Source organism: Rhipicephalus sanguineus, chromosome 11 (genome assembly GCF_013339695.2).
Source record: "Rhipicephalus sanguineus isolate Rsan-2018 chromosome 11, BIME_Rsan_1.4, whole genome shotgun sequence".
NCBI lineage: Eukaryota > Metazoa > Arthropoda > Arachnida > Ixodida > Ixodidae > Rhipicephalus > Rhipicephalus sanguineus.
Window position 1 is genome coordinate 44,189,337 of NC_051186.1, and position 12,824 is coordinate 44,202,160.

The window sequence follows — 12,824 nt, forward strand, 5'->3', positions numbered from 1 at the left end:
CAGTGACCTGGTTGGTCTGGAGCTCTTTGTTTATAGGGATATATGATTATATTCAGTGCTAACGTAACATAACGCGATAATATATTGGTGTTTTTCTAGAAGTCGCCAGTGACTCAATCACGCAGCTAAGGACAATTTGAGAAGAGGAATGTCCGGAAGAAGTTCCGGTGTTTCTTATCTGGAAGCCGAGTGTTCGGGATTTTTCGTTCCGGCAGCTTCTCGAGAGATTGGAGCAAACAGAAGACTAGCTGATGCAAAGGAGGTTAACAAGGTGTTACCGTGGTTCAACTGTCCCATTTAAGACTGGAGGGGAGGGCGGGGTCAGGTAGTAGGCAAGCGTGTGCAGGACAAGATACAGTGAGGGTTGCCACGAAGTGATCACAGGATGTGCGCGAACACACACACTGAGGATGCACATGGAGGATACGCCAGATATTGAGGGTACGCCAAATATTGAGGGTATACAGACCCTGTGAGAATACACCTCGAGCGAATACTCGGAAAGGAAACACATTGCACGCAAACAAAACTTTGAAAGAAACTAAGCCGGAATTTTTTCCAAGAAAGCTGAGAGAGCAAACAACGCGAAACTTGAAAAAAGGGAGCTGCAGAGCAAGCGAGAGGAGGCGAAGACGCGTGAGACAAACGGTTGTCGCAAAATAGCTTCTCACTCCGTCGACACCGACTCCCCCAAGAGCCGCGGCAGCTCGAGCCGTGGATATGAGAAACCTGGGGGTGTGTATATACAGGTATGAGCTAGAGAGGGCCCTCTTTAAAGCGCGCTCGAGAAGCGCTACGGTTTCGACAGCGCGCTCCCGACCTTCGCGACAGCAGCAGCAGTAAAAAAGTGGTAGGCACGAAAGCTACCACAAACCTTTCACTTACAGCGAAAAAATAGCTGCACCTACAGCGAAAAAATAGCTGTTCGCTGGAGAAACACTACTGTCTGTCCTCTCCTTGAAAGGGACAACAAGGACTGTACATTTTATTCTACTAACAACGTATGTAGCTTCTCTTTGTACACGAGCACTTAGAGACTGGAATTCCTTGGATGAATTTCAGTGTTGTTCAGCCAACGCTAGAATTGTTCTCTGAACTCGTGGAAGCCGCTCTTTTGACACGGGCCCATATCGCGTTGCTTACTGACTTTTTTTTCTCTCGCCGTTGCTGTAAGTCTGCTTGTTGGGATAATTAGCTGCGTATAACTGTTGTAGTTGTTCTTTTAAGCGAAGTTATTATAACTCACATCCCGGTGGCGCCGTCGTACGCGGAAAACCTGGCGCCGGCGAACGTACAGAAATGCGGCCCTCTAAGGTGCGTCGGTCACACGCCTGTCTGTACGCGCCGTTTTCCAGTAATTGACGCTATCTTGATCGTGGGTTTGTAGGCGATCAGCCGTTTCAGATATGGCAATCTGATATTTTATGAAGGTCACTCGGCGTTTCGCGTTGCCCCATTTCATTGTTGCCTGAATATGAAAGCATGCTCGTCGTTGTTGCCTGTAGCAACTGAAGCGTTGCGCTGCTAAGTACGCGGACATTTCCAGGATTTGGGGACATCTGTAGGTGGTGCCATTTCTCGGCGGCGGCAACGGCGTCCTGCAATAACTGAATGAGAAATAGGCGAAAATAAATCATATCTCTTATAAAAAGGTAGTTATCAAAAACGACTCCGGGTTTTATACAGCAGAGACCTATTGGAACATTTTGGTGAAATTGTAGTATCGCACTACAAAGTGTGTACTTCCCAGGATAATTGAACACCGTCCATTAAAAACACATGGGACCCCACTGTAATATATTAAACACTCTGGGAAGCCACGCGGTTTCGAGTGCGACACGGTAATTTTAGCAGAATGTTCGAATAAGTCTCTGCTGTGTAGAACCAGGAATGACTTTTGATAACTACCTTTCAAAGAGATATGATTTTTTTTCGCCTCTTTCCCATTCAGTTACGGCAGGCCACCGCTGGCACCGACGAGAGATGGCGCCACGTGCACATGTCTCCAAATCCTGGTCATGTGACGGCGCAATTCCCGTCGCGGAGGAAGGAAACAGTAAGGAGGGAGCATTGCGCAATGCGAAAGAAAGAAAGAAAGAAAGAAAGAAAGAAAGAAAGAAAGAAAGAAAGAAAGAAAGAAAGAAAGAAAGAAAGAAAGAAAGAAAGAAAGAAAGAAAGAAAGAAAGAAAGAAAGAAAGAAAGAAAGAAAATGGTCTGGCATGCACGCTTAAGCGTTGCTTGCCCCCATTTTCCCGATAGATGAAAGGCTCCTATTTTCTTCTTATTAGGATTGACGAAAACATAGGAAATATGATCTCAACAGATCTTATATAATTTTTTTTTCGTAAAATGTACACCCACCATATGATTAATTTAACCAATCGTATCCATGTAACCTGATTCTACGTTTTTGTAACACACATATGCACATATGTTATCTTCTGTTTTGCGATATTTTTGTATAACTCTTGTATCCTGTTTACCTTTGTTATGCAATAATTCTGATCGCTGCTATTATAGTGATTAGCATATCTCATATTCAGTATCTCATGCTTTTGATTTCTTATTAATACGTCACTGCTACTGTAGCCCCTTTGTAGGTAGTGGGAGCTAGTCAAACTGCTTTATCGCAATATACTCCCGACATTGGCGTAGCCGGCGGGTTTGGGGGATTCAGCACCCCCTGCCCCCTGAAAATTTTCAATTTTGTATGTGCATATATATACACCTACACATATAAACACACGCACGAACATATATAAAGCTTGGTTGAGCCCTGCCCCCTTCCTTCCGAAAAAATTTCTGGCTACGCCCCCGACTCCCGCTATCCTTCATGCAGGGGCGTAGCCAGAAATTTCTTTCGGGGGGGGGGGGGGGGTTCAACCATACTTTATGTATGTTTGTGCGTGCGTTTGTATGTGTGCGTGTATATATACGTAAGCAAAACTGAAAAATTTCGGGGGGGGGGGGGTTGAACCCCCCCAACCCCCCCCTTGGCTACGCCCCTGCCTTCATGTACTACTCATGAGAATAAACATTCGATCAGTTCACTTCAATTCAACTGTGTGCCCTCATTTTCGTGGCATCACGGTGGAGGCGAAGTCTTATCTGTCGACGTAAGTGCTATGTTTTGCATCGTGGAGGCGGGGAGCGTATAAACGATGTACCTTCCTGGGCGGAGCTCACGCCTAATTCTTCATTTGTGTCCAAGCTATTTAACGAGTCATTAGGATCTCGGCCCTCTAAGTATATAGCACCGTGATCGCGCACAATTCGTGCTATGAGCTATTTGACAGTATAATGGCCTGTTTTACTTCCTAATATGTACTAGACGGCAGATTCACAACAATAACAAACGCATTAAAAATTTTGTTTATGCTTATAGATGACGTTGTTTTATGTCGTTTATCCTACAGGGTATAGTGCCGAGTACTAGGTGTCCACTGAGAAGCAGAACTACTGTTGCAGTTTTAAGAAGTGTGACAAAAAAAAAGAGCATTATATGATGGATGCCCGAGCAAAGCGTAAGTTCTTTTTCTGTGATATTAAATTACATTAACATAAGTTTTCAAGAGGGATAAAAAGAGAGACCGGGCAAGCTATTGTGTGGTTAACTTTTGCTGCCAAGATAAAAATACTTATGACATCAGCACCACCCTGGTACCCGCGGCCCATACCAAGAAGGTCGATCTAAAGTATACCTGACAGTGACGAAGTTGCAGTAATGAAATCACCGTAATTAAATCACCTTTTGCTGTAATGAGTAATGTAATGAATTGTTTTTGTGGGCTGGAAATTTAGCGATGTAAGAAATTACTTCGAGCGAGTGATGTAAAAAAAAATTGCTCATTACTTTCCCAAATGCTCCTGACTAAAATATAGCATGTCCGCTTCGCTTATGGCATAAAAATTTGACCTCAAAATGGAAAGAAATATCACGAGGACAAGTTAATTTGAGTGCCAAACCTCAAGCGTGGCAACGAGGCAGGCCCACAAAAAAAAAAAAAAAACCACGTAGCATCTGAACGTGAAGCCATGAGTTACGTTGTTTTTGCTAACTTCTGTTAACGTAATTTCAAAGTAATTTCATTACTTTTCAAAAGCAATACCAATGTAATGTCATCACTCTCAGCCAGTTGTAATTTGTAATGTAATAAACTATATTTTAGTGATTCTAAAATAATTATTGGCGTAATTTAATTACTTTATAAGAGTGTCGTTGCTCTTTTAGGTATGTTGCGACAAGAACGAAAAGCTGCAGCGTAATATTTGTGGGCAACTGCAGCACAACCGGTGCTGTCTTTTTTATTTTTCATTTCGCAAATTTTGTAATGTATTGCAACTGAATATTACCACCAAATAGTTATTTTTCTCTTTTGCGGTCGTGCACAGCTCTGACAACAGTATAAAGTAGATGGTGAGGCAGCGCCATCTATCTTTAGAAAGGAGAAATGTGCAATGAGGCCTTGCAGCCTCCGAGCAATCTTTGGTTTTCACGCGCGCCGTCCAATATCTCAGAGGCCAACGCACGTTCGGATTGGTCGCTTCCAGGTGGCAGCAACTACCAAGGTTTTGTCAGTGTGTCTTGGTTTCAAAGTGTATAGAAGTACTCACTGATCAGCGGCCGATATAACCAAGAGACGTTTAGAATTTTGGTCGAAAAAAAGGAAAGAAGACGTTTAATGGAGGCGTGTATAGCAGTGCATTATGGCAACGGGTGCTTGTACCAGAAAATAAAAAGTAAATAAATAACAATAGATATTATACTAGACAATAGGTGAAACACCCTATCGTTAAAGAAAAATAAAACACGAGCTAGTTAACTATTGAAAAGAGAGTGCCAGTAAATATCATCTTCGCCGCGTTTAGTTCTGGGTATGTAAAAGAGTTGTTGCATGTTACAGAGCCACTTTTATGTTTATTTCTAGCGGTGAAAATTGAGCGAGTTGGTACGGGATCATGTTCAGGAAACTGCGTAATTTCCTAGATTATACTTGTTTGTTTTTCAGCCTGTTACATGCGGTATTAGATATATGTAGCATATATATTAATACATAAATACTTATAACAGGGGCGTAGCCAGAAATTTTTTTCGGGGGGGAGGGGGGTTGAACCCCCCACCCCCCTGGCTACGTCCCTGACTTATAAATTATTAGTACTGCATATTCCGTCATTATCGCAGGTACTCGCATTAATGCAGGTATTCAATAAAACATAATAGCCAAACAAAAGCGTTGGTGCTCCTGTAGAGGGCCATGGCGGGGGACATCAGAAGATGCTCCTCGAGCGATGGACCCTTGGCAGCCTAGCCCTGGGCACTAGTAGCAATAACCGTTGGACAAATAAAGTTTATTCAACCCAGACACAAAAACGCTGCCCGTGTTACTTCAAGAGGAAAGAGGCTTCGTGACATTTTCTAATAGAACACTTTCGTGCGTTCAGTATTAACAGATTTATTGTTATCTTGTGGATCTTTGGCCGCTAGCAGAAGAACCTCTTAAGCCTGCCCTTGAAGTGAGCCCATTTCTTGATGATAGCGTAGAGCAAGTTGCCTGGGCAGCTGGTACAGTTGGCGTCGCGGTGACCGCGCAGGGTGTATCTTTTGTCGATCTTACCCTACGTACGAAAGAGATAAGAGTAGATAAGCTTAAGATCGACAATCTTAATTTTTTAAAGTTCACAGTTCTGTCGGCGCGTTTGACTCTGCGAAAAGTCAATTTTGCTGTTTTCAAACATGGCGCCATAGGTACTATTCTGCACATCGATCAATGCCACCATATTGTGACCATCATGTAATTGTTGGAATTTGAGCCAGCCAGGGACGCCGTAGCAGACCCTTTCACCAATCAGAACTGGCAAGATGGCGAATTCGACAATGAATTGCCGGACGTTCAAGATTGCACCTGACACAAACCTTTGAAAAAGCTATTTAATGATACCAATTGAAGCGTGAAAGCAGGTACACGTTTTCACAAACGATCTAAGACGCTTTAACAGCGACATTTTTAAATGCGGCTTTACGCTGTCACAAATGGAAAAGGTAACCATACAACAAGTAGCATGGTTTCCGTAACCTGCAGTGACTTCTAGCAGAAGAAAGTCATTTCGCAAAGCAAACATTCTTGCATTGTTGTTATCGAACCGATGCACTTGAAAAGCAGCAACAGAATCTCGGCGGTCGAAGATTTTAAACGGAGGAGCCAGCCGATGACCATTATGTATTCGAACAACAAGAACTCTGAATTTGCGAAATGCGGGCTTACACGATGAAAGAGATGATAAAATATGATACGTTAATGAAAATGAGATACTGAAAGGCCTCATTAAGTTCCGGACTTCCATTTGCTGTCTTAGTAAGATTACGCAGGAGTGTATCAAGAGTCTGCCCTGTACGAAATTTACTAATTGCGATTCACTTCTTATGACCAATTCGCAGGTATACTATAATAGGAAGAGACTGATGGCATATTCGGGTTGTAGTTTGAGGGCACTCTGACTGTGTTTGAAGGTAGTGAATTCAACAGCTTAAAGCTCTACAACGAGAACAAGTAGCCATGCATGTCATGTCCCTCCTTCCTTGTCATCTATTGGCCCGCTTATTATTGTAGCAATGCTTAGTTGCTCTTTTACATCAATTTTCCAGAGCCTTCGAAGCGGAAGAACGTATGGCAAGCTACAAGGAAATAACGCAGCACTAAAGAAGCTAGGAAGACACAAATACCATCTTCCACACAACCGATCAAATAAAAAGCGGGTAGTAGCGTGGTGACAACTGCAAACACACAGTTACTAAAATCCAGTTATCTTTCGTCTCTGTTACGTTGATCTTCATTCGAGAGATGAATGTAAGGCGCGTGGTGCAAGGGCAACACTGGGACACATACTATGGGAGTGCTCGGGCTTAGGCGACAAGATACACTGAAACCACGAGGAGGCAGTCTCGAACCGCAGGTGGCTCTGCTTAAAGCCCCTCTACATAGGGGCCTTAGCTCTGCTCAGCTTCGCATTAGAAGAACAACTGTGGGCAGTCCGAGCCGAGGAAGCTGCTCGAGCCCAAGGGCTCGCGGCCAATGTCTAGGCCGGAGCTGAGGCCTGCCCCGTATCATCTTCGCTGGACTTTATAAAGTTGTTTCATTCATTCATTCTGGAGCGCTCTGAAACAACCACCCGAATGTACCATAACAAATACATCATACCTGTCTGACGCCGCAGGCGATCAGCCTCTTGACCGCCCATCGCATCCTAAGGCTTGGTATGGCCCGTTTGAAGTCTTCCAAGAAGGAGATGGCGATGCCGATTTGATTGTAACCCCGAGTATGGGCTCCCTCACGTCCGAAGCCGCGGCCCTCGTAGATGCGGCCGTCACCTCCCACGAGGAAGTTGTAGCCTATGTCTGGCCAGCCTGCACGCAATAATTCACACTGCCCTTGAAGGGAAATCGATTACGAGCTTGCGAATAGTCGGATATTTGAAACAGATGCGCTGGTGTGAGTTTAGTTTTCTAATGGTGAATTCCATTGGCGGATTCGGAGTGGCCGACGAACTCTACACCGGAGCACTCCACTCCGTGGAGAGCATCCGAAGGAAATCTGCCAATGGAGCACAAGCGCCCTCGCCAGAGCAAACGGTAGGGGGCGCTAGCGCACATCTGCTTCGCAAGCGCCCACTATTCCTCGCGGTTCGCGCAGTCTTCGCCTTCACGGGCGCCAGCGGATAGAACGGGCGTGGTCGGACAGCGCATTTCATCGCACACACGGTACGCCACGCTCTGCGCACGAGCGGGGAGCTTGCGACTTCCGGTAGAATCCGCCGCTTTTCGCGGAGTAGAGAGAGCTGCTCCGTGGAGTGGATCTGGCGCCGGAGCTGCTCCAGATCTGCCAATGAAACATACAGGGAGCACTCTCAATCCGCCAATGGAACAGACTTGCTCCGAATGGAGCAGAAAAACTGCTACCGCCAACCTGCCAATGGAATTCACCATAAGTGAATAGCCTGCTCTATGTTGCGTCTCTTCCGCAAATCTCACAGCTGCTCTCCTTCCATTTGTAAACCATTTACTACCTGAATTTGTTGTATTCCATTCGTGTCATCTTCGGATTCAGGTCTCTGCGATATCACTCAACTATACGTGCTCGATTAAATTTCGTCATTATTTTATTCGCATTCGATGAGGGGCTTACATTTACGACTAATATGGGACAGAGTCTTTGTTCATTGCAACGCTGCTGGTGCTTTACAAGAGTTTGATTTGGTTAAAAAAAAGTGCAGCAATTTATAGACACATTTGGTGTGGTAAAGTAGGGAAGAAGGAGGACAAAAGCGAAATTGCGTAAAGCCATGGTTACTCTACAGAAAGTGAAGCTGTCGGAAAGTTAAGCTGTCAGTTTATAAGGTTTTCTTTCTTTATATAGGGGCATATTTCATTAAAAACATAAGGAAGAACTGAGTATTGAGCTTGGCAGGTCACAGGCTCACAGGTCGCTGACCCTTAAAAGTGGACGCTCATAGAAGTTAGAACCCATCCAGATGGAACATTTTACACATTTGGGACTGCTTACGGTTGGCATTCATATGGTGGTTCTGGTGACTTCGTATGAGTCTGCTACAACTACTCTTGTCCTTGCACTGGGGTCCTGTGGTGTGGTGTATGAAGACGTATTGCGCCCGAGGATTCCTCATGGCCACCTGTAATCTCGGACGCCGTGCTCCCCAATCCTTGCGGGACACTATGGTGACGCCCGGACACCGCAGGGCACCTGCAATTAAGACGAGGCTTAAGTTCTGGGCTGGCTCCGGTTACTGTCCTCAAGTACATATAATGCTCACGATTATACCCACTAAGCAGAAAACTACTGAATCTACTTTATCATCCTCATCATCAACCCGACTGCGTCGACTGCAGGGCAAATGCTTCTTCGTGTTTCGCTAACTAAGCCGGTAATGCACTTGCTGCGGCCGCGTTATCCCAGCAAACTTATTGGTCTCATCAGCCCACCTAACCTTCTTATTCCCCCTCGCGCGCTTGCCTTTTCTTGGAATCCAATCTGTTACTCTTTATGACCACCGGTTACCTCGCCTTCGCGCTACATGCCCTACCCATGCCCATTTCGTCTTCTTGATTTCTACTACAATGTCCTTAACAATCGCTTGTTCCCTGACCCACTTCGCTCTCTTCTTGACCCTACACCTGTCATTTTTCTGTCCATGGCTCGCTGCGTAGTCCTTAATTTACGTTGAGCCCTTTTCGTAAGCCTCCAGGGTTCTGCCCCGTATAGGCGAGTGCCGGTTAAATGCATGCTGCTGTATACCTCTCTCTTGAAGGATATTGGTGAACTACCTCTCATGATCTGAGATTGGCCGCCAAGTGCGCTCCACCCCGCGACTTGAAGAACATTGTATAACGCACTGAACATGTACGATGTACTGAATCTGAATTCGTGAATTCAAGTGGGGCGCGCTCAGGAGAAAGAAATCTTACATTGGACACCATCTGGCAAGTAACCACTTAGTGTATCACCATGTCTGACTTAACGCAAACACGTTCTACGCATGATGCTTTTAAGGAGAGTCAACTTCTTAAAAGAAAACTTGTGCGGCTGCGCTCGTTCGCCTGTATTGAAATCAACATCTTTGCAATATGGAATCTTTCGCGGATTGTCGTAAAATGTTTAGACCGGCTTAGCTGCCAAGAATGAATTCGTTTGGGAAAACACGCAAACATGAAGACACTGTTTCGTGCTAGAAGCATTGCTTCAGTTTTTTTAATCTAGTCTACAAATCTCGCTTGAGGTAGTGAAATGGTGTTGGCGTAATCCTGGTTGTTCTTATAGTTCGCCTAGCATCTCCTTCTAACTGCATTTCGAACATCGTTTGAAGACCTGTGTGTTTTTTTTTTTTTTTTTGAAAATATCACCAATAATGCGTAGGATAAGAAATATGGCCAAATTTACGAATACGTCCCCCTGAACAAAGGCCAGACATCGTTATTTTATAAACTCAGGAGAAATACCGGCAGACTGGCGCATAGCTCGTGTTGTGCCGGTACACAAGAAGGGAGACCGTGAAATAGTTTCAAACTACAGGCCTGTATCTATTACCAGCACAAGTTGCAAGCTTTTGGAACATATTGTCGCTGGTTTCATACACGAGTTCTTGAAAGATCACAATATACTGACACCTTTTCAGCACGGATTTAGAAAAGGACTCTCTACAGTGACTCAATTAGTGACAACCGTGCATGACTTTTCCCAAGTACTTGATTTATCCGGGCAACTAGATGTGCTGTTTCTGGACTTCAGCAAAGCATTCGATAGGGTCCCACACGGAAAGTTATTATATAAACTGGAAAAAATCGGACTACCCATGGGTATTATACGGTGGATTTGTGCTTACCTGACGGACAGAGAGCAGTTTGTTGATGTCCAAAGTTGCAGCTCTGGTGCCCGGCCGGTCTCCTCAGGAGTTCCTCAGGGCAGTATTGTTTTTAATTTATGTTAATGATATAATAGATGTTATCCCTGCAAATGTGTCCATTCGGTTATATGCGGATGATAGTGTTATATATAAGGAAATAGTGTCACATGATGATCATGAAGAGTTGCAGAGATGTCTTGTAGCAATTTCTGAGTGGTGCTTGAATTGGGGAATGCAGCTAAATGCGGAGAAAACCGTACTTTTGCGCGTAACAAGAAAAAAGTCTCCCAGTGAATTTCATTATCAGCTTGAAAACAGAACTGTAGCCGAAGTTGAAATATATAAGTATCTTGGCGTTACTCTTACCAATAAACTAACATGGAAAACACATATTTCAGATATCTGCTCAACCGCCTTAAAGAAGCTGTGGTTCGTAAAGAGGAAGCTTAAACACGCGCCTATAAGAACTAAAATGTTAGCTTATAATGCAATCGTAAGATCAAAATTAGAATATGCTGCTGAAATCTGGGACCCACAAACTAAAAATGACATTTTGAAACTTGAGCGAGTCCAGAGAAAAGCTGTGAGGTTTATATACGGAAAATATGCCAGGAAAGACTCCCCGTCCTCATTAATGTCACAAAACAGTATACAGACACTACAAACACGCAGAAAAATTAATCGTCTGGTACTACTACACAATACACTTGCTGCGAAAAATAATGTGGTTTTGCCCTCTTCGGTATGTAGGCCTACTACGAGAAAAACAAGACACACTCACGAACATTTGCTTGCGCCGATTTTTGCGCGAACAAACGCCCACAAGTACGGTTTCTTTCCTCGAACGGTGAGCGAGTGGAATTCTCTTCCTATTCATGTATTTCAATCGAACGATTTCATGGCTGCCTTGACAAACCATTTTTCTTGTGAATTTTAGTGATGTCGTGGTGAGATTGCTGTTTCTTTTTACGCACTATGTACATTTCATATGGCATTGTTTACGCATGTTGTATTTTCTTTTCTTTTTTTTTGCTTGTTTGTTTTTTCTGTTCTGTTCTGTTCTGTTCTAACTGTTTTGCTGTGGAGAGGTTGAGGTCCATATTGCCTCGGCTACTCCATATCACGAAGTTATGCAGCGAAAAAAAGAATAATACTGAACGGTACCTAAACATGAACAATCACTGAAACCACTTCTGTAATGCCCCTCCTGCTTGGGCCAAATTATTGGCCTGCAGTATTTCTAAATAAATAAATAAAATAAATAAAGCGAACAGCGTCTATTAGAGCATCATTAGCAGACCTACATTAGACGTCAACACTTGATGCTTTCTATCTTGAAGGTTGAGCGTTTACGTGGAATAATTAATAATTACGTGGAACATCACCTGCTGACATGCGATTCTGGGATTTTTCAGGAAACGAGAAATGACCTCTCTGCCATCAATAGTCATGTGCCTAATTCGAAGTGGTAAGCAAAAGATTGTTAGACTACTATTCTCAAATGAGCCATGTAAGTAGTACACGAAGGTTTTTTTTTATAACGTTGAAAGAGGGCTGATGAGCGAGCTTCTACTGAAGAGTACCCATTTGTGCTGGGTGGTTCCTGACTTGGGGGAAAACAGAGCGCAATAACAATGATGTCCTTATGTGATTTGTTCCTTCAATCCTGCATCTATTAATCATATACCGTAGTAGCGTTTGTTTAGAAGATAGGCTAACATTAGATTGGGCTCCTTCAATAAAAAGGAATGCTGCTGAATCCCGAATTTGAAAGCTCTAGGATCCTCAAGTACGACACGAGCAGCAACTTCGCGGTCACCATTTCGCAGAAAGCTAACTCTTCTATTTGTAGCTCTGCAAAGTTATACTTCTCTATTTGTTCGGCTCTTATAGATCCTTAGGCCTGTAAACCAAATATCAATTACGGCGTTAGTTTCTACAGCCTGTATTTAACACGACCAGCAAATTTCATTTTCCGCAAACTCGAAAACAAAAACTGGCATCAAACCTGTCGGGAATGTTACGCACTCCATCGGCCAGTTCAACGAGTGTTACCGGTTTCACCAAGGATGCCCGCGAGCAGCAGGATCGTGACCAGGGCTTCTGCCGCGAGTGATCGCCCCATGGTATAGGCTCTCCTCATGGGCTCCTCGACGTGAAGCCTCCTCAGTCGTCGCGGTTGGACGACGGGTATTGGGTACTGGTTCTAATCGTGAAGTACACTTCCCGCAGGACTCCAAGCTGCTGCGTTTTCAATAAGCAGATGTTGTCGGAGCTGGATTTCTGGAACGGATTCGACTTGGAGTTCCTCTTGTGGAACTCCAAGCAGCACTGCGTTTGCACTCTGCATTAATTGAGCTTACAGGGCTCAGCCTATGGTTAACCTCCCAGTCTTTCTTTTTGTCTTTCTT

The 12,824-nt window shown here is 44.1% G+C and overlaps 1 protein-coding gene across 1 annotated transcript; it reads right to left on the reverse strand.

The window, feature by feature from the left end:
* Positions 1-5,447: 5,447 nt before the first annotated feature.
* LOC119374852 (peptidoglycan-recognition protein SC1a) lies at positions 5,448-12,612 on the reverse strand. The gene is made up of 4 exons (XM_037645056.2): positions 12,469-12,612; positions 8,559-8,756; positions 7,197-7,402; positions 5,448-5,616 (listed from the first exon to the last, which is right to left on the reverse strand). Exons 1-4 carry the CDS (start codon positions 12,554-12,556, stop codon positions 5,482-5,484), a joined length of 627 nt encoding a protein of 208 aa, XP_037500984.1. The 5' UTR covers positions 12,557-12,612; the 3' UTR covers positions 5,448-5,481.
* Between the last annotated feature and the right edge of the window lie 212 nt (positions 12,613-12,824).